Here is a 22030-nt window from a genome sequence, read left to right on the forward strand (position 1 = left end):
AGACGTGAGAGAATAGGACTAATCAAGTGTGATAGTGGAAAAGCGTGTATGGAACTGGGGGAAGTAGTAGAGGTACTTAATGAATACTTTGCTTCAGTATTCACTACGGAAAAGGACCTTGGTGATTGTAGGGATGACTTACCGCAGACTGAAAACCTTGAGCATATAGACATTAAGAGGATGTGCTGGAGCTTTTGGAAAGCATCAAGTTGATAAGTCACCAGGACCGGATGAGATAAACCCCAGGCTACAGTGGGAAATGAGGGAGGAGATTGCTGAGCCTCTGGCAATGATCTTTGCATCATCAATGAGGACAGGTAAGGTTCTGGAGGAGTGGAGGGTTGCAGATGCTGTTCTCTTACTCAAAAAAGGGAGTAGAGATAGCCCAGAAAATTATAGACCAGTGAGTCTTACTTCAGTGGTTGGTAAGTTAATGGAGAAGATCCTGAGAGGAAGGATTTATGAACATGTGGAGAGGCATAATATGATTAGGAATAGTCAGCATGGCTTTGTCAAGGGCAGGTCGTGTCTTACGAGCCTGATTAAATTTTTTGAGGATATGACTAAACACATTGATGAAGGTAGAGCAGTAGATGTAGTGTATATGGATTTCAGCAAGGCATTTGATAAGGTACCCCATGCAAGGCTTATTGAGAAAGTAAGGAGGCATGGGATCCAAGGGCACCTTGCTTTGTGGATCCAGAATTGACTTGCCCACCGAAGGCAAAGAGTGGTTGTAGACGGAAAATATAGAAAGGGTGCAGAGGAGATTTACAAGGATGTTGCCTGGACTGGGGAGCATGCCTTATGAGAATAGGTTGTGTGAACTCAGCCTTTTTTCCTTGGAGCAACAGAGGATGAGAGGTGACCTGATAGAGGTGTATAAGATGATGAGAGGCATTGATCATGTGGATAGTCAGAGGCTTTTTCCCAGGGCTGAAATGGCTATCACAAGAGGGCACAATTTTAAGGTGCTTGGAAGTACATACATAGGAGATGTCAGGGGCAAGTTTGTTTGTTGTTTTTTTAAAAAAAAATACAGAGAGTGGTGAATGCGTAGAATGGGCTACCAGCAACAGTGTAGAAAAATAGAGGGCTATTTCTACTGAGGTAATTTCTAAAGTACGTACATGTTTGACACAGCATTGTGGGCCGAAGGGCCTGTATTGTGCTGTAGGCTTTATATGTTCCTAAAAATGGTATTTTATCTTACCTGCTGCAATAATATACTGGCCATCTCGTGAAACTTTAATAGTGGTACTAACTGCAGGCATCTCAAAGTCCTGGATGAGTTCAATTCTTCGACGAACATCTAAGAGAACAAAAAGTAATTTGCTTAGAGCCCCATCTCCCAGTATCAATCAGCTGTCTCTGTCACCAGTGCTTCATATGAAAAGTTATATCATACAGCAAAATACTGAATCTTAGTGTTTTCTTTTAAGTTGTGAATGGGTGGCGTAGACCTAGTGAATATACATCTCTCCCTCTCCCATCACTAGGTCCAAATCACATTAACAAACACAAGTGGCCTGTTTATCAAACGTTCGCTTTACGACAACTTGCTATTACGAAAGACCTACATCGGTACCTGTTTTCACTAACCAAAGAGGACTTACACTTTTACAAAAAAGACACCTGCTTTATACATGTTTTTACCCGAGAAAGACTACCATGACCATGAAGCCTTGTGCGGGCAGTTGTTTGCGCATGCATGTATGTGCGTACGCATATACATATGTAAGCGTGTACGTGCCGATTTTTTCCTCCAAATCGATTTTGGTTCGCTGCCTTCCTAATTTTGATTAGTGAAACTACACCGTACATACAATATTTCTACTTTATATAGGCTGTATATTTATCATATCATTCCTGCTTTTACTATATGTTAGTGTTATTTTAGGTTTCATGTGTTATTTAGTATGACCTGGTAGGTTATTTTTTGGGTCTGGGAATGCTCAACAATTTTTACCATATAAATTAATGGTAATTACCTCTTCACTTTACGACATTTTGGCGTACAAACGGTTTCATAGGAACGCTCTACCTTCGGATAGCGGGGGATACCTGTACACTTTGAAGGCAATACTTTTGCTATATTCAGGGATTCACCTCTGGATCTGAATTATCTCACGTTCATTACCAGCTTCATCAACACCTACATCAATGAGTATTCAAGTAGATACAGAACACAACTAAAACAAGCAATGGATGAACAAGATTTGTAGTTTGCCAAAGGCTAGATCTGTGACACTCAAGACTATAGATCTAGAACCCCACAAGTTGTCCACGTATAACCTATGAAAGGCTTTTATGAGAGCAAAAAGGTGATTCCGTGTGAAGCTAGAGACAATTGGAAGCACAGCAGCAATAGCAGGGCTTGCAGGTCATTACCTCCTGCAAGGGGAAAACCTAATAGTATAAGTGGCTGTGATGCTTCATTCTCCAATGCCTTTTATGCACGATTTGAAAGACAGAATAAAACTAGTACCCACAACATCTGGCAACCATGCGTAAGAGGTCAACATCAGAACATCGTTCAAGAGTCTGAACCTTTGCAAGGCATTAGACCCAATGATATACCTGGCAGGGTAACAAATGCCTGTGCCAATCAACTGGCTGGAGTATTCAGATACCTTCAACCTCCTACTGCTTGAACAAAAGTTAGCACTTGCTTCAAAAAGTCATCAATAACACCAATGCCCAAGAGCAGGGGGAGCTGCCTCAACAACTATCACCTAGTAGTACATTCATTGTGATGAAGTGCTTTCAGCGGTTGGTCATGGCTAGAATTAACTGCTGCCTGAACAAGGACCGGGACCTGTTACAATTTGCCTACTATCACAATAGGTTCTCATTGGACACAACCTTACTGGCTCTCCACACAACACACACAAAATGCTGGTGGAACACAGCAGGCCAGGCAGCATCTATAGGGAGAAGCACTGTTGACGTTTTGGGCCGAGACCCTTCGTCAGGACTAACTGAAAGGAAAGGTACTAAGAGATTTGAAAGTAGGAGGGGGAAATGCAAAATGATAGGAGAAGACCGGAGGGAGTGGGATGAAGCTAAGAGCTGGAAAGATGATTTGCAAAAGTGATACAGAGCTGGAGAAGGGAAGGATCATGGGATGGGAGGCCTAGGGAGAAAGCAAGGGGGAGGGGAGCACCAGAGGGAGATGGAGAACAGGCAGAGTGATGGGCAGAGAGAGAAAAAAAACAAACAAATGTCAGGGATGGGGTAAGAAGGGGGAGGAGGGGCATTAACAGAAGTTAGAGAAGTCAATGTTCATGCCATAAGGTTGGAGGCTACCCAGCTGGTATATAAGGTGTTGTTCCTCCAACCTGAGTGTGGCTTCATCTTGACAGTAGAGGAGGCCATGGGATAGACATATCCGAATGGGAATGGGACGTGGAATTAAAATGTATGGCCACTGGGAGATCCTGCTTTCTCTGGCGGACCGAGCGTAGGTGTTCAGCAAAATGGTCTCCCAGTCTGCGTCAGGTCTCACCAATATATAAAAGGCCACACCGGGAGCACCGGACACAGTATACCACACCAGCCGACTCACAGGTGAAGTGTCGCCTAACCTGGAAAGACTATATGGGGCCCTGAATGGTGGTGAGGGAGGAAGTGTAAGGGTAGGTGTAGCACTTGTTCCGTTTACAAGGTTAAGTGCCAGGAGGGAGATCGGTGGGAAGGGATGGGGGGGGGACGAGTGGACAAGGGAATCGCGTAGGGAGCGATCCCTGCGGAAAGCAGAAAATGGGGGGAGGGAAAGATGTGCTTGGTAGTGGTTTAGACCATCTTGCTGAACACCTATGCTCTGTCCGCCAGAGAAAGCAGGATCTCCCAGTGGCCACACGTTTTAATTCCACATCCCATTCCCATTCGGATATGTCTATCCATGGCCTCCTCTACTGTCAAGATGAAGCCACACTCAGGTTGGAGGAGCAACACCTTATATACCAGCTGGGTAGCCTCCAACCTTATGGCATGAACATTGACTTCTCTAACTTCTGTTAATGCCCCTCCTCCCCTTCTTACCCCATCCCTGACATATTTATTTGTTTGTTTTTTTTCTCTCTCTGCCCATCACTCTGCCTGTTCTCCATCTCCCTCTGGTGCTCCCCTCCCCCTTGCTTTCTCCCTAGCATGGCACTCTCCCGTCCCATGATCCTTTCCCTTCTCCAGCTCTGTAGTACCTTAGTAAATCTCTTAGTACCTTTCAGTTAGTCCTGACGAAGGGTCTCAGCCTGAAACATCGACAGTGCTTCTCCCTATAAATGCTGCCTGGCCTGCTGTGTTCCACCAGCATTTTGTGTGTGTTGTTTGAATTTCCAGCATCTGGACACAGTAATACATTCATCTGCCAGACTGCTGTTTATCAAATACAGCTCAACATTCAACGCCATCACCCCATCAGGACTAATCAATAATCAACAAATTTCCAAGTCTGAGCCTCTGTTTCTACCTCTGCAACTGGATTCTTGACTTCCTCATCAGGAGACTAGTCAGTGTAGAACAGTCATAACATCCCCTCCTCACTGACAATCAACATAGGCTCACCTCAAGGATCATGTCCACTGCTCTACTCTCTTTGCACTCATGACTTGTGACTAGGCACAGCTCAAACACCATGTATAAATAAATTCACTGACACCAATGTTGCTGGCAGAATCTCAGATGCTGACAAGGAAGCATACTGGAATGAGATACATCCGTTGGTTGGGTTGTGTTGCAACACAAACACCTTGCACTCAACATCAGCAAGACCAAAAAATTGATCATGGACCTCAGGAAGAGGAAGTCAGGAGAACCCTCATTGAGGGTCAGCAGTGGTAGATAGAACTTTATTGTCATTGCAGTGCTACTCCATTCAGTGCAAAACAGCATATTGGCAATTCAATTACTAAAAACACAATAACTACATTTAATATAATGTCCGAGTTACTTAGAATGACAGCTAAGTTACAACCGAATCAACAACTCTAAAATTAAAAGAAACAGTGACTGCTCCATTCAAGTATAGCACTTACCCATGTTAAAAACTAGCAAAGCTTTACAGCTGTACGGTGGAGTGCATTCTGACCAGTTACTTGGTATGGAGGCTCCAATGCACAAAATCAAAAGAGACTGCAAAGGGTTGTAGACTCAGCTAGCTCCATCATGGGTACAAGTCTCCCTACAAGGACATCTTCAAAATGTAGTGCCTCAAAAAGATGTCATCCATCATTAAAAACCTTCATCGTCTAGACATGCCTTCTTCTCACTGCTACCATAAGGGATGTGGTATAGAAACCTGAAGACTCTCACTCAACGTTTTAGGAACACCCTTTTCTCCTCTGCCATCAGATTTCTGAATGATCCATAAACATTACCTCACTATTCCTCTTTCACACTATATATTTTTTATTGATTTTTTTAAAATAAGTTTCTACACTACAACAGAAAAAAACCCATCAACAATATGGAGATTTATACTGTGCTAAACAAACATGTCTAATAAACAATTCATAACAATATAGAAAAAACACCCAAAATTAAATCATAAAGTTAGTGCCCTCCCCACCCTCCCACTACAAAACTCCAAGCCAACCATTACAATATAAAGAAAAGTTAATCAGAGCTTTTGTCACCACAGAGCTGATTTTTTAAAAAATTGTAACTTATAGTTTTTTTATCTTGCACTCTACAGCTGGCACACAGCAAATTTCTCATTTGTCAGTGATAATTAACCTAATTCTGATGCACTAATACATCTTCAAGTCCTCATTAAAGTAGATAAAATGCACCAGGTATCAACATACAGTCGGCCCTCCTTATCCGCGAATTCCGCAAGCGCGAATTCAACCAACTGCGAATCACACAAACCCGGAAGTGCTCTTCCAGCACTTGTTGTTCGAGCTTGTACAGATTTTTTTTCTTGTCATTATTCCCTAAACAATGCAGTTTAACAACTATTTTACATAGTATTTACATTGTATTAGCGATTATAAGTAATCTAGAGATGATTTAAAGTACCGTAGATGTCGGATTATAAGCCGCTACTTTTTTCCCACATTTTGAACAGCTTTGAACTCTGCGGCCTTTAATACAGTGCGGCTAATACATGATTTTTTTCATGCCGCCAAAAACATTTTGCCTCGTAACAGTAGACCAATAAAATTGATGAGTAGTTCACAGAGGTCCAATGAAATTGTACGATAAATCAAGCGCACTTTCACAATTAAATTATTGTAAATCAGTCATTTGTACTCACCCTCATCAACATGGAAAACACTCGAAGCATTGTGCTGCCTTTATGGCAGTTATTTAGTTTATAATATTTTCGCTTAGTAATTCATTTTCTAGTTAAAGTTAGAAGTGTTTTAACTATATTTTTGTTTTCTGTACTACATCGCGGGATGCTATGACGTCACACCCAGTTTCGCCGCGTCTTGTGGGAAAAATGCCAGTTTGCGATAAACGGGAAGGAGGGGGGCGAGCGGCATTACGCGAGCGGCATTGGATCTGAGCAAACGCTACTTTTAAGTTAAAGGCGATCAATAACTTTTCCTGGTAGGCTGCAGTATATATATTTTTTACCAGTCGTTAGGAGATATTGGAATGTTGTTCAGTAAAAAAGTATACGCAACGTATATTTAAAAGTAGCCGCGTTACAGGCACGGTTCGAAAAAAAGCATTTGCAATATGTATTTGTTTATGTTACCATATGGATTTAATTAAAAGTTAAAAAATCCTCACGTGTAATATCTTTCTGTGTAAATATCTCATATTACAACGTGGGACACCTGCGGCCGAAAATCCGGTGCGGCCTGTACAAGTAAAAAATTGATTTTCTTTCTAAAATTAGAGCCAGCGGCTTTTAATCAGGTGCGCTCTGTAGTCCGGAATCTACGGTATATGGGAGGATGTGCATGGGTTATCATGGATTGGGATTGAAAAAAATCACAAGTTCCCTTAAGTTGGAACAGGTACATCCGGTATTATTTAGCGTCAGTTAGTCAAACATTTGTCTTAGTATATAGATTATATTTTACCTTTCTATGCATATAACACTTAAGAATGAACGTTTCAGCACTGGGCTCAGGAACGGAAGTTCCCAAGTTCGATCTAGTGACAGATCGCTCCCTAGTGCGCTCTCCACCGCGCCGGGTTGATGTGGAGGTTCAAAAACCCAAAAGCCAATAATTACACCACTGTGTTGCTTAGTAATAATTGTGGCTTTCATTGGGGCAGAGCCTTTCTCACTTTATCTTTAAAATTTTTCCGATCATTGACCGACGTAGCCTAACGTTTTTCCAATGATCGATGGCGTTTCATCTCTTTCTGATCGCTTTATTTCCACTTTATTTTCAATCATGATCGTGATTACTTTCGTGAACAGAAACACTGTGGATTCAGAGCTCTGGCGCTGGGTCCTAATGTCCACCGCACTGAGACAGGTTAAATAAGTTCTGGGGTTCCACTGGATCCTAAGGTCCACCGATTTAGACAGGGTGAATAAGGGACTTGAGCATCCACGAATTTTGGTATCCGCGAGGGGTCCTGGAACCAATCCCTTGCGGATAAGGAGGGCCAACTGTATAGTTAGGCTCATCTAAGAATTGCTTAAAATCATAAAGCATATGCAACTCCCCCAGTAAGGGCCAAAGTAGGAAGAAAAAGACCAGTAGGTATATATTTTGACTATAATTGATAGCTTCCACATGCAGTAGATTAACATACAGTATTGAGCTGTTGGCATCCTCTTAGCAGAGATTCATCTTGCAACAAATTTATAAGAATGGGCACGGTAACGATTGAAGGATTGTGCCAGAAATAATAAGTTCTTGCCACATTAAGATATGTATCTGAAATAGTTTATCTTAAAAGATCGTTCAGCATCGTCTAATATAAGGTAAGTACAGGATTATACTTTGAGTGATCTGTTTCAATCCTGAATTTGGCTATTATTTACATAGAGTTCATTTGTTCTCTATGGATATCCTGTAATATCCCCAAAAAAATGGACAATGGGTTAACTGGCTGAATTATCCCTTAGGGTAATGCTAAAAATAATCAAAGGAGAGTTGCAAATCATAAACTCAAAAGATTCTGCAGATGCTGGAAATCTTCAGCAAATCATGAAATACTGAAGGAATTCAGCAAGTCAGGGGGCATCTATGGAGGGGAACAAACATTGACACTTGGGCCAAGATGCTTCATTAAAACCTTGGGGTGTTGTTGGCTATGAGAGAGAGAAAAAAATAGGTGGAAATGGTTCTAATGGACTGGTCTGTTGAGAGTTAGTATTGAACCAATGAACAAAATGCCCTCTTTCTATATAATAAGATAAGAATAAAAGACACAAGTATTCTTTTTAGACTTTGATTCAATAGTGTGTCAGTTGTATTGCATGAGGTGTCTGAATCACTGCTGTATAAATCGATTTCAAACATTTGGTTGGAACTTGCTAAAATACACTAGTAGCTCAAAGCCGCATTTTACTCTCCACAAGCATCAGAGAATACAGCACTCCTGCACAAAGTGTACATCAGCTTTACTTCTTGAGCCACCCTGATGTGGCATAGGGTTCATTATTCTGAACTGGACTTCGCTCATCAGGATTTTATTTGGATATTAGCAACAGGCAAGCATAAAAGCTTTTTGTATAAACATTAGAAAGGCTGAAAATGCTGAAAATACAAAGGAACACACACAAAATGCTGGAGGTCTGGCAGCATCTATGGAAATTGTTACGAATGTGCCACAACTCTGAGGGGCCGAAGGGTACAAAGTAGCCCCCTCCTTTTCGAGAATCGCAAGATCGCTATTAATTCGGGTCTGGGACCCAGGAAATGAGAGAGAGACACGCAGAATCCACAAGGGTTTGGAATGTGTCCTGGCCCCCAGCAAGGCGGAACCATTGATAACGACTATTGTCTCTTGGAGACGGAATTGTGTATTGAGTACTGTACTATTCATTGAAGCCCTCAGGAAATGACCAGAGTGGGCTGGTTGAGGGATTGCATCATCCCAACCTGATTGACATCTGAGACCCCGTGAGTAAGGATAAAAGAGGGTCTGGGGAACAACCCCTTCAGATGCACCAGGAGAGACGCTAGAAATCCCGTGACAGCGTTTAATAGCGACAGCCGGTGGGGGGCTCGCGTGCGTCCTTTCCCTTTGCCGGGATTGGGGCCTTACCACGGAAGAACGGCTTTAGCTAAAGGGGAAACCAACACCAAAGGATCGAAATCATAAAAGGAAAAGCTGGCAAGTTCTAAAAATCTCTCTCTTGACTCCAACCAAAGGCTGCAGCCTAAATGGACTTGAGTGACTTTTATATTTCCATCGGACAATACATTATCCCCTAGACAACGAGAGCTATTTCTTATTGATTATTATTATACCCGCACTTTTAGATTTAGTATTGACAACGTATATTATCTGTATGTTTGCATTGATATTATTTTTGTGTATTTTTACCAATAAAAACTGTTAAAAATAGTACCATCAGACTTCAACGGACCTCGCTATCTTTGCTGGTAAGTGACCCAGTTACAGGGTTTGTAACAAAATAAATACACAGGCAACATTTCAGGCTGAGATCCTTCTTCAGGACTGAAAAGAAGGGAGAAGATGCCAGAATAAAAAGGTAGGGGGAGGGGAAGGAAGATAGCTAGGTGACAGGTGAAGCCAGATGGACAGAAAAGGAATCCTGTAAGGAGAGAGTGGATCATAGGAGAAAGGGAAGAAGGGTGTTCGAGGGGCAGGTGATAGGCAGGTATGAGGCCAGAGTGGGAATAAGCACAATTTGCAGTCCAAAGGCACTCAGAGTTGTAAGAATCGGGATTGGTGTTGATGGAATCTGGTGACTTGTTTTTGCATGCCAGTAGCAAGCGTGAGTAACACGTCATAGAGAAAGGCTGAACCACAGAACAAAGTGTTTCTCACCCAGGTACTCTGATCTGTTAATTAATATCAGCAATTAACTTTACAAATCCTGTATAATCCATATTCAGTACTGTAAACACGAGAAAATACGACAATACTCCAATACAAGTGAATACGCGCAGATACTATCTTGCTTTTACACAAGTGACAATTTGCGCCACCTCTAATACTGAAGATGCTCCAGACGGCTTCACAGAAAGAGATAAAGAAGATTCTTGATCTATTCTACTCCCAAAGTATAATGCATTGTAGGGGGAGATGGGGGTATTTCAAGCCCAGAAAATGGTCCGTATCACGATTTTCTGTCCATCAAGAAATGCAAATTGAAAAAAAAAATTTCCTTTGTTAACCCCACACCCCACACCCCACATAAACTTTGGAAAAGTGATTTTTTATGCCCCAGAATTATTTTTTTAAATAGAGATTTGCAAATTCCAGAAGGGCAAATGTGTTATCTGAACTGCTGTAACATGGAGTTGCAACATGTATTTGTAATTGTTGCAACCTGCATATACTGTAATTGCAACCTCCAAACAATGTTACATTATTTTTTTTGTTTCTCCCAGTTGCTTACTATATGCAGCAAAGTAGTAGGAGTGCCACACTCCCCCAGCTTTGCATTTTACTAAAAGACTAAGTCAAAATGTAAGGACAAACTACCGTAGATTCCGGACTACAGAGCGCACCTGATTAAAAGCCGCTGGCTCTAATTTTAGAAATAAAATCAATTTTTTAATTGTAAAGGCCGCATCGGATTTTAGGCCGCACCGGATTTTCGGCCGCAGGTGTCCCACGTTGTAATATGAGATATTTACACAGAAAGATATTACACGTGAGGATTTTTTTAACTTTTAATTAAATCCATATGGTAACAAAAACAAATACCTATTGCAAATGCTTTTTTTCGAACCGTGCCCGTACGCGGCTACTTTTAAATATACGTTGCGTATACTTCTTTACTGAACAACATTCCAATATCTCCTAACGACTGGTAAAAAAATATATATATTGCAGCCTACCAGGAAAAGTTATTGATCACCTTTAACTTAAAAGCAAAGTTCGCTCAGATCCAAAGCCGCTCGCGTAATGCGCTCCCTCCCTCCGTCCCGTTTCATCGCAAACCGGCATTTTCCCACAAGACACCGCGAAACCGGGTGTGACGTCATAGCATCCCGCGATGTAGTACAGAAAACAAATATAGTTTAAACTAAGTAGGCAGCACAATGCTTCGAGTGTTTTCCATGTTGATGAGGGTGAGTACAAATGACTGATTTACAATAATTTAATTGTGAAAGTGCGCTTGATTTATCGTACAATTTCATTGGACCTCTGTGAACTACTCATCAATTTTATTGGTCTACTGTTATGAGGCAAAATGTTTACGAGGCGGCATGAAAAAAATCATGCATTAGCCGCTTCGGATTATTGGCCGCAAAGTTCAAAGCTGTTCAAAATGTGGGAAAAAAGTAGCGGCTTAAAATCCGGAATCTACGGAATGTAGTGGATAATGAAAACCTTATAGCTTTGCAACTTGATACAAATGTACTCCTTCCACCATGTTGAATGCAGCCTAAAACTTGTTCTGGACTTCAACTTTGTAAATACTCACCTAGCACGTTAATGAGAAAGCACTGCACATCATAATAAAAATGACTTACTTCGATTTCCAAAACTGTCCAATTACATATCTCAAGCAACACCAACCCACCCAGAGAATTTAGATAGTTCTTCCACAAAGGAAGCTCTGAGCAATAGCCTAGGCGAAGCTCAGCCCCAAACTGCAAATAGAATCGTGCTCTCTCTGACCTGATACTCCAATGGTATTCACTGGAAGTAGATCTAAACACAGTTGTTTAAAAGCAATAATACATGTAATGGACAACTAGAAATATTTTGTTTGTATCTTGTACTCACCAACATCATTCTTCTGTAATGACCTCTTTTTTCTATCTGAAAGCCACTGAAAAGTAAAGAAACATTTGACTAAATCCCTCTGCAATTTAATTCATACAATAGATGTTTGGAATCTGAGGGAACAGATGAAAATTTGACCACAGATCACATTACAGAAGTGAATACTTCAGACACTTACAGAAAAACTTGAGATTGTATCCGATATTTCAAACAGTGTCTTTGAGAAATCTAAGTAAAGCTCTTAATGTTGCAGCAACTCTTTATACCTCCACATACACATCAAGACTGATTAATCCATGTCCATGTGCCAATTGACTCAAATTAAGCAACAACTATTTCAAATTGCTTAGCTGCAATCTCAAGCCATTCCAAAGTCTCTAACCCATCCACTCCTTTCTTATAATGTTCCTTAGAACCACTCACCAATGACACTATCTTAGGTTGTAGATTTAATCATTTCAAACTTATCAACTCCATCATTGTTTACTATTATTTCAGTTACCAAGACTGCAAACTTTGGAACTTACTCCTCAAACATCCCTTCTTTTCTTCTTAAAACCTACTCTACCATGCTTTGAGCTGCTATTAGGATAGATGGCTCAGATTTTGAAGCTCCACTGCCTGCTATGGAAGCTCAGAATTATTTTATTGGTCAACAGTTCTGTGGATGACCAAGTCATTATGATTGGTTAAACACACTCGATAATTCAAAATTATGGTAGTTTCCAAACTGGGTCAGGGGCAATTTACAGTGTCTACTTAACCTACCAACCTCCATGTTTTGTTTGCAAGAGGAAATGAGACCACCAATGGAAACCCACACAGTTGGGGGTAGGGGCAGGGGAGGAATTTACAAACTCCAAAAGGGCAACACCTACACTCATAGATGCTTGCAGGGCATCGGAGCCTTGAAGCAACAGCTCCAGCTACTACCATCATAGTTTGTACTGTGTGTATTTAATGCTGGAAGTAGCAAAGAGGTAAAGCTAGCAGGAAGTGCTTAAATGGCTTCCTCCTGTTTTTTTTAAGTTCTTAGTGTACTATTGGATTGTGGTTAGATAAACCTATGATGATCAAACAGTTAATCAGACAGAAATACAAAGCATAAAAACAAGTCTTTCAAACTTAGGTTGTGTTCTGAATCTGTAGAGACAACAGAACTATTCACACATTTTACAGAAACTGAGAACAATTAAATATTTGAAACTTCAAATAAGATTCATAGAACATAGAATAGTACAGCACATTACAGGCCCTTCTGTCCACAATGTTGTGCTGACCTGCAAACCCTGCCTCCCATATAACCCCTCACAAAAATAAAATTCGCCACTTCAGTGACCAGAGAGGAGCAACCGACACAAACAGCGACTTGCCCGAACAGCAACTCCGCTCCCTCTTCCCACACTTGGCACGTGATTCAATTGTGATCTGAAAGCAGAACCTGAATTTGGTGACTTCTGTGCAAGATGTTTATTACCTTTCTTTGTGTCCTTCCCAGCAAGATCTTTGCCCTCCACTCTCATCACCTTCAGAGAAAGGAGACGTCAGACAATCTTTCTTCGGGAATTATTATTCACCCTAAGAATGACTGATTAAGGAATTCTTTCTCTGCAGCCCCTTCACATACAAGCATCTTTCCCTCTATGCATCATATAGCATCTGCATCTTGGTTTCTCTACCCAGGTCACAGTGCAGCAGAAGCAAATATAGTTAAGAAAAACGAGGCAATTGGATTAGTGCTTTAAACATTTTGAGTAATCTTATTCCTTTATTTTTTAATGGAAGTTGTGGCTGTATGGTAATTGAAAGGTATTGTTAACATGATTCTAGCATGTGTTTTATTTAAATTGGCTATCCAAACTTGGAGGAAATAACAATGTAGGAAACATGAAATAAAGCAAAATCAATACTCTGATGCCCTGTCAAGGTATTTGGTGTCATTGAAAGGAAATAGTAGAGCAGATAGATACTTCAAAAGTTCTTCTATGGCCAATGAAAATTTGACACCATCCTGAGTGTTCCAAGGAAACCATACATTCGTCAGATCAAGTTGTATTGAAATGAACATGTAGTAGAATGAGCAAAGTAGTCACTCATATTTTAAATTGTTTCAGGAATCTACACAACCTCAGTAGTAAATTGAAGAAGATCCTGACAGGCAGGATTTATGAACATTTGTAAAGGTATAATATGATTAGGAATAGTCAGCACGGCTTTGTCAAGGGTAGGTCGAGTCTTACGAGCCTGACTGAATTTTTTGAGGATGTGACTAAACACATTGATGAAGGAAGAGCAGTAGATGTAGTGTATATGGATTTCAGCAAGGCATTTGATAAGGTACCCCATGCAAGGCTTATTGAGAAGGGAAGGAGGCATGGGATCCAAGGGGACATTGCTTTGTGGATTGAGGACTGGCTTGCCCACAGAAGGCAAAGAGTGGTTGTAGATGGGTCATATTCTGCATGGAGGTCGGTCACTAGTGGAGTGACTCAGGGATCTGTTCTGGGACCCTTACTCTTCGTGATTTTTATAAATGACCTGGATGAGAAAGTGGAGGATGGGTTAGTAAGTTTGCTGATGACACTAAGGTTAGAGGTGTTGTGGACAGTGTGGAGGGCTGTCAGAGGTTAGATAGGATGCAAAACTGGGCTGAGAAGTGAAAGATGGATTTCAACCTAGAGAAGTGTGAAGTGGTTCATTTTGGTAGGTCAAATATCATAGCAGAATATAGTATTAATGGTAAGACTCTTGGCAGTGTGGAGGATCAGAGGGATATTGGGGTCTGAGTCCATAGGACGCTCAAAGCAGCTGCGCAGGTTGACTCTGTGGTTAAGAAGGTGTACAGTGTATTGGCCTTCATCAATCGTGGGATTGAATTTAGGAGACGAGCGGTAATGTTGCAGCTATATAGGACCCTGGTCAGCCCCCACTTGGAGTATTGTGCTCAGTTCTGGTCGCCTCACTACAGGAAGGATGTGGAAGCCATAGAAAGGGTACAAAGGAGATTTACAAGGATGTTTCCTGGATTGGGGAGCATGCTTTATGAGAATAGGTTGAGTGAACTCAGCTTTTTCTCCTTGGAGCGAGAGGATCAGAGGTGACCTGATCAAGGTGTACAAGATGTTGAGAGGCTTTGATCGTGTGGATAGTCATAGGCTTTTCCCTAGGGCTGAAATGGTTGCCACAAAAGGACACAGGTTTAAGGTGCTTGGAAGTAGGTACCGAGGAGATGTCAGGGGTAAGTTTTTTTACTCAGAGTGTGGTGAGTGCATGAAATGGGCTGCCAGCAAAGGTGGTGGAGGCGATAGGGTCTTTTAAGAGACTTTTGGATAGGTACATGGAGCTTAGAAAAATAGAGGGCTATAGGTAAGCCTAGTAATTTCTAGGGTAGGGACATGCTCGGCACAACCTTGTGGGCCGAAGGGCCTGTATTGTGTTGTAAGTTTTCTATGTTTCTAAGTCAAACTTGGAAAGAAAAGGATATAGAAAGATAAACTCATCTCAGAGAGAATATTTCCCGCTTCTCAAAAAAACTACTTCCAAAGAAACACAAAATGAAACTAAATTGTAAGCAGCAACAAATAAAATGATTGCTGAATACATTTTATTACCTTTAATATTGTATTGTCATTAGGTGAAATGATAAATACTGATTCAGAAAGAGGGAAAATAACAGAGAAGATTAAAACATAATTACAAAATTAAAATCAAGCCTTTTCTTTTGTTAAGATTACTTGGAAGTCTAAGAATGATTTAAATCTAATTTGTTTCCAAGGTACTATACAGGATTACTGGACCACAAAAAAAGAACTTGTTATCAGAGAATGTGCACAAGTAATTGGTTATACTTAGAAGCACCTAATATACATGGAAGTGCACAGTTAAATTGCATTGAAATATGCGTGTAGAGTGCAGCACAATGTGTGAAGAGGTTAAAGTCAGTAGAGCTATCAACACATCGAGCAACCAACTATTTCATTTGTTCAACTACTGGGACTTGACAGAGGGATTAAAAATGAAATCAAAGTGGAATTGGGCATATATTCTGAATTTAGTTAAGGAGAAACAGATGAGCAAAAGATATCCATCAAACAAATGCAGTTAAAAGGGAGAAAAGGAACATCTTTTAAGATTATAGTGTCTTGATTAAATGTTTAGTTGGTGTACTATTAGTCATTGTTTTAAATACGGATATTTGATATGCTAACACTTAGTTATTCCCTTTCAGGAAAATAAGATTTAGTAAATCTTGTACACAAACTGGTTGTCATGTTTCCTATGTTACAGCAGTGGCCGGTTGGAAAATACAGCTGTGGCGTTGAAAAATGCTATTTAGATGTAAACTTTTAAAAAAACTGAATGGTTCTGATCGAGAATATACATCCTTCACCATTTTACTCTGTTGGCAGGGACAAACTGTAGTACAAACTATTTAGCATGAATCCTCACCACAAATAGGTAATTTCAATTAATCTACAAATTCAATGCACCACAAAATTATTTCTTCCTATAAACAATTGTAGCATGGTAGACATACTACTTGTATTTATTTTCTTAGGCAGTGCCTTAAGGTCAAGAATTATTTATTTCCTCTCTAGTTCTCTAGATTCTTCTAGCTTGGCCATTGAAGCAATGGACGTTCCACAGATTGTCACAGCAACCTTCCTACTGACACCCAAGTCTTGCAACCCCGTGCCCTCCCAACCAAGACTGAATTTCCTGTAAGCATTTTCTCTATCTTCCTGGGAAAAAAAACATCGCTATACAAAAGCCATGAGAAAAAAACTCACTGGCTTGAAGAATCAGGTGTCAGATATACTAGAAGTTCTACTTGGTAGAAACTGCCCTTCTACCAGTTTTTTCTAAAACATTAAATCACCCAAAGTATTTTCCCAAGAAATGGAGTTATATTCTGTTTGGAAAGCACATCTTGAAAGTCATTTAGACCATGATATTTGGCAACCTTTGATCTGGCCTACAACATTTTTCTGAGCATGTGTTGCTTAGTTGGGAAGAGCGAGCTCCTAACCAAGCAACAGATGTCCATAAAAGGAGGTGTTTCCAGAGAACAACAGCGGTGGCAAGAAGATGTAGAGGTAGTCAAAGGTGATGACTGCACCACTATCTGCAGTTTCTTGTGGTCACGGGCAAAATAGTTGCTATACCAAGCCATGATGCACCAAAAAAATAATTTTTTTATGGTGCATTGATAAAAATTGGTTAGGATTTAAGCGGACATGCTATCTTTCATTAACCTCCTTAAAAGCTTTCCTGGCCACAGTGTTAACATGGTTGGATCAGGACAGGCTATTGGTGATGTTCACTCAGAGTCATGGAACACTACAACATAGAAACAGGCCCTTCAGCCTATTTAGCCCATACTGAACTATTAATTTGACTAATCCTATTGACCTGCACCCAGACTATAGCCCTCCATTCCATGTACATATCCAAATTTATCTTAAATATTGAAATAAAGCCTACATCCCTCACAGGTGCCGGAAGCTTGTTCCACACTCACCACTCTCTATGGGACGAAGTTACATTTAATGTTCTCCTTAAACATTTCACCTTTCAGCCTTACCCATGACCTCTAGCTACAGTCTCATCCAACCTCCGTGGAAAAAGCCTACTTGCATTTACCTCATCTATATCCCTCATAATTTTGTATACCTCAATCAAATCTCCCCTCATTGCCCTATGCTCTAGGGAATAAAGTTCTAACCCATTCCACCTTTCCCCTATAACTCAGGTCCTCAAGTCCTGGCAACATCCTTGTAAATTTTCCCTACACTCGTTACCTTATTAATATCTTTCTGGTAGGTGACCAGAAATGAACACAATATTCCAAATTAGGCCACCATAAAACCAAAAGAGATTGCAGAATTAAGCTATTCAGCTATTAAGCCTACTCCACTATTTCATCCAGGCTGATCCATTTTCCCTCAACCCCATTCTCCTGCCTTCTCCTCATAATCTTTCATACCCTGACTAATCAAGAACCCATCAACCTCTGCCTTAAATGCACCCAATTAACTGGCCTCCACAGCTACCTGTAGCAACAAATTCCACAGATTCATCACTTTAGCCAAAAAAAAATTCCTCATCTCCATTCTAAATGAACATCCCTCTGTTCTAAGGCTGTGGCCTCTGGTCCTAGATTCCCCCACTATAGGAAATATCCTCTCCACATTCATTCTATCTAGCCCTTTCAATGGATTTCAATGAGATTCCCCTCATTCTTCTAAATTCCAGCGAGTACAGGCCGAGCCACAAAACATTCTTCATGGGATAACCCTTTCATTCCCAGAATTACTCTCATGATCCTCTGAACTCTCTCCAACATTGACACATCCTTTTAGATAAGGGGCCCAAAAGCTGCTTACAGTACCCCAAGTGAGACCTCACCAGCACCTTATGAAACCTCTTCATTACATTCTTGTTTCTATATTCTAGCCCTCTTGAAATTAAAGTAACATTGCATTTGCTTTCCTCACCACTGAAGCAACCTGAAAGTTAACCTTTAGGGAGTCTAGCACAAAGACTCCCAAGTATCTTTGCATCTCAGATTTTTGAATTTTCTGTCCGTTTAGAAAATAGTCTACTTTTGTTCCTTCTACCAGTTCATGACCATCCCTTTCCCAACAGTATTCCATCTGCCATTTCTTTGCTTATTCTCCTAATCCAAGTCCTTCTGCAGCCCCTCTGCTTCCTTAACACTATCTGCCCCTCCATCCATCTTCACATCATCCACAAATTTGCCCACAAAGCCATGGATCCATCATCTAAATCACTGGCATATAAAGTAAAAAAGATGTGGTCCCAATACCTCACTTTCAAGAACCCTTCATCTTATCATCTCAATATTTATTTTTCTTTCTTCTGTATTTGCAGCTTGTTGTCTTTTGCACACTGGTTGCCTACCCTGTTGGTGCAGTCTTTCTATTATCATTATTGGATTTATTGAGTATGCCTGCAAGAAAATGAATCTCAGGGGTGTACATGATGACAAATGTACTTTGAACACCACTAGTCACCGGCAGCCAACCAGAAAAGGCTTCCTTTATTCCCACTCGTTGCCTCCTGCCTATCAGCCACTGCTCTATCTATGCAAGTACATCATTCCTGCAATACCATAGCTTTTCTCTTGTTAAGCAGCCTCATGTGTGGCACCTTGTCAAAGTTCTGAAAATCCAAGTCCACAACATCCATTGATTCTCCTTTGTCTATTTTACTCATTATTTCCTCAAAGAATTCCAACAGATTTGCCAGGCAAGATTTCCCCTTAAAATAAACCATGGTGACTTCAGCCTATTTTATCATGTGCCTCCAAGTAGCCTGAAACCTCAGCCTTAACAATCAACTCCATCTTCTCAAAATCTCAAGTCAGGTTAACTGGTCTATAATTTCCTTTCTTCTGTCCCCATCCCTCCTTAGAGAGGAGTGACATTTGAAATTTTTCAGTCCTCTGGAACCATGATTCTTGAAAGATCATTATCAGTGCCTCCACAATCTCCCCAGTCACCTTGTTCAGAACCCTGGAGTATATTCTAACTGGCCCAGGTGACTTATCCATCTTCAGACCTTTCAGCTTCTCAAACACCTTCTCTCTAGTAATAACAATTGCATTCACACTTCTGCCCGACAGTCTCAAACCTCCAGCATATTACTAGCGTCTTCCACAGTGAAGATGGGTACAAAATACTGAATTAGCTTGCCTGTTTGTTTATTTATTTATTTATTGAGATACAGCACAGAATAGGTCCTTCCAGCTGTTCAAGCCATACCTTACCAGTAACCCCCAATTTAATCCCAGTCTAATCACAGGACAATTTACAATGAACAATTAACCTACCAACTGGTACGTTTTTGAACTGTAGGAGGAAACCAGAGCACCTGGAGGAAATCCAGGCCACAGGGAGAACATACAAACTCCTTACAGGAAGCTGCGGTCGCTGGAACTGTAAATCATTGTACTGTGCCACCTCATTCCTACCTCTCCAGCATCATTTTCCAGCAGTCTGATATCTACTGTAGTCTCTCTTTCACTCTTTATATATCTGAAAAACCTTTTGGTGTCTTTTATATTATCGGCTAGCTACCTTTTTTAGTTACCTTCTGTTGGTTTTTAAAAGCTTCCCAATCCTCTAACTTCCCACGAATTCTTGCTTTCTTATATGCCCTCTCTTCCTTTTATGTTGTTTTTGACTTTCCTCGTCAGTCACAGATGCATCATCCTGCCTTTAGAATGCTACTTCTTTGGGACGTATCTAACCTGCGCCTTTCAAATTTCTCTGAGAAACTTCAGACACTGCTGCTCTGTCACCATCCCAGCATATAATTTCCTTTCTAATTCTTAGAGCCTTTATCTTGAAACTAATGGTATTATGGTTACTGCATGGAAAATGTTTCTCTACACATATTTATTTTTCCAATTTAGCCGACTTAAGCACGAAGACCAATTTGAAAGACTGGGTATGGGCTGAATCAAGCCACAGGGCCCAGGCCCGAGAGTGCATCAAGGCAGCAGGACCCAGGTCCAAGACCCGCGAGGTTTGACCAATTTAAGCGCTGGGCCAGATCGGAAAGATTGGTTACAGGCCAGATTGAGATTGTGGGCCCAGGGCCCAGGCTCCAGGCCCAAGTGCAAGGAATGACCGAAGGTTTGGTTGATTTAAGCACAGGCCAGATTGAAAAGGTCAGGATGTCAGGGCCAGTGTTCAGCTCACTGCGCCGTGAAGTTTACTCATCTCTGTGCTGAACTGAGGCCACAACCAGCAACTAATGGGCTCCTGGATCAGTTGTGACGGGCTTAAAGGCTGTGGACTCACTTTTGCGAACTTCAGATCTGAATATTATTTGCTTACTTTTATTGCTTTCACAATTTGGATTTTTTTTCCAGCACACTGGACGTTTCACAGCTTTTTTTTTTTTAAAAAATGGGTTCTTTAGGATTTCTTTGTTTTGTAGCTGTATGGAGACAAATCTCAAGGTTGTATATAGTATTCATACATTGATAATTAATGTACTTTGAACTTTGTCACCTGCCCTGTCTCATGCCCTAACAGGAGATCTAGCATCACACTCTCTAGTTGGGACCGCTATGTATTGATTATGGAAACATTTCTGAACACATTTGACAAACTCTATCCCATCCAGCCCTTTTACAGTCTGGGAGTCCCAGTCAATATGTGAAAAATTAAAATCACCTACTGTCACAACTTAATGTTTCTTGCAACAGTCTGAGATCTCTTTACAAACTTGCTCCTCTAGATCTCGCCAACTATTTGTTGGTCTATCACATAATCGCACTAACATGATCATACCTTTCTTATTCCTCAGTTTCACCCATAATGCCCCACAACTCCTAAGAACTTGGAACACTCAACTCTCTCAACCTTAATATTTAGCAGCAAGTAGACTGGCGAATTGCAGTGGGTCGAGATTGTCTGGGAGGCTGAAGTTAATGAACAGCCTGTAGAAGCACTTCACGATTGTCAATGTCTTAAGTTCCAGATGGTAGTCACTAAAGAACATTAACTTACTTGTCTTAGTTACCAGGATAACAGTGATAGTCTTAAGCAGATCAAAGGACAGAGGTTAAAAATGTATGCTCCCCTACTACTGATGTGAGGCTAACTAGCCTATAATTTCCTGGATGATCCTCTTTTTCTTTCTTGAATGAAAGAACAACTCTGGCTACTCTGTACTGTGCTAGGACCTCACCTGTTGCAATTGAGGATACAAAGATCTTCAAGGCCCCAGTAATCTCTTCCTTGCAATGATTTCCCAGATTTCATTAACCTGGGATTTATCCCATCAGGCACTCAAGATTTACCCACCTCAAAGACCAAGCATTTTCTCCTCCTCAATCTCAAAATGCCCAAACATACCTCACTCACAACCAAATCAGTAACACAAATAACAGACATTAAGGCTCCAAGCACTAAACAAGCTACGCCATTAGTCACAAGGCTTCTAATCACAGAAACCCTTCATCATCATCCACCAACTTCCATAACCAAGTCAACTTTAGATTCCATTTGTAAACTTGTCCTGTATCTCACGTCTTCTATCTTTCTGGACTAGTTTTCCCCCACTTCAAACCTTGTCAAAAGCCTCAATGATATCCATGTAGACCAAATCAAATACACTGTACTCACCATACATTTTATTA

General features: G+C 40.8%; 1 protein-coding gene across 3 annotated transcripts in view; it reads right to left on the reverse strand.

The window, feature by feature from the left end:
* Positions 1 to 22030, reverse strand: part of nol10 (nucleolar protein 10) — a 113503-nt gene that overhangs the window by 88487 nt on the left and 2986 nt on the right. For 2 of the 3 annotated variants that reach the window (XM_073056913.1, XM_073056914.1), the window contains exons 2-3: positions 11854 to 11899; positions 1214 to 1312 (exon numbers count right to left, since the gene is read on the reverse strand). In XM_073056913.1, the coding sequence (XP_072913014.1) occupies positions 1214 to 1312; positions 11854 to 11899 (145 nt within the window). Of the gene's footprint in view, positions 1 to 1213; positions 1313 to 11853; positions 11900 to 13330; positions 13380 to 22030 lie in introns of all 3 variants that reach the window. The other variant, XM_073056915.1, reaches the window with a different exon arrangement.

This window comes from Hemitrygon akajei, chromosome 9 (assembly GCF_048418815.1).
Source record: "Hemitrygon akajei chromosome 9, sHemAka1.3, whole genome shotgun sequence".
NCBI lineage: Eukaryota > Metazoa > Chordata > Chondrichthyes > Myliobatiformes > Dasyatidae > Hemitrygon > Hemitrygon akajei.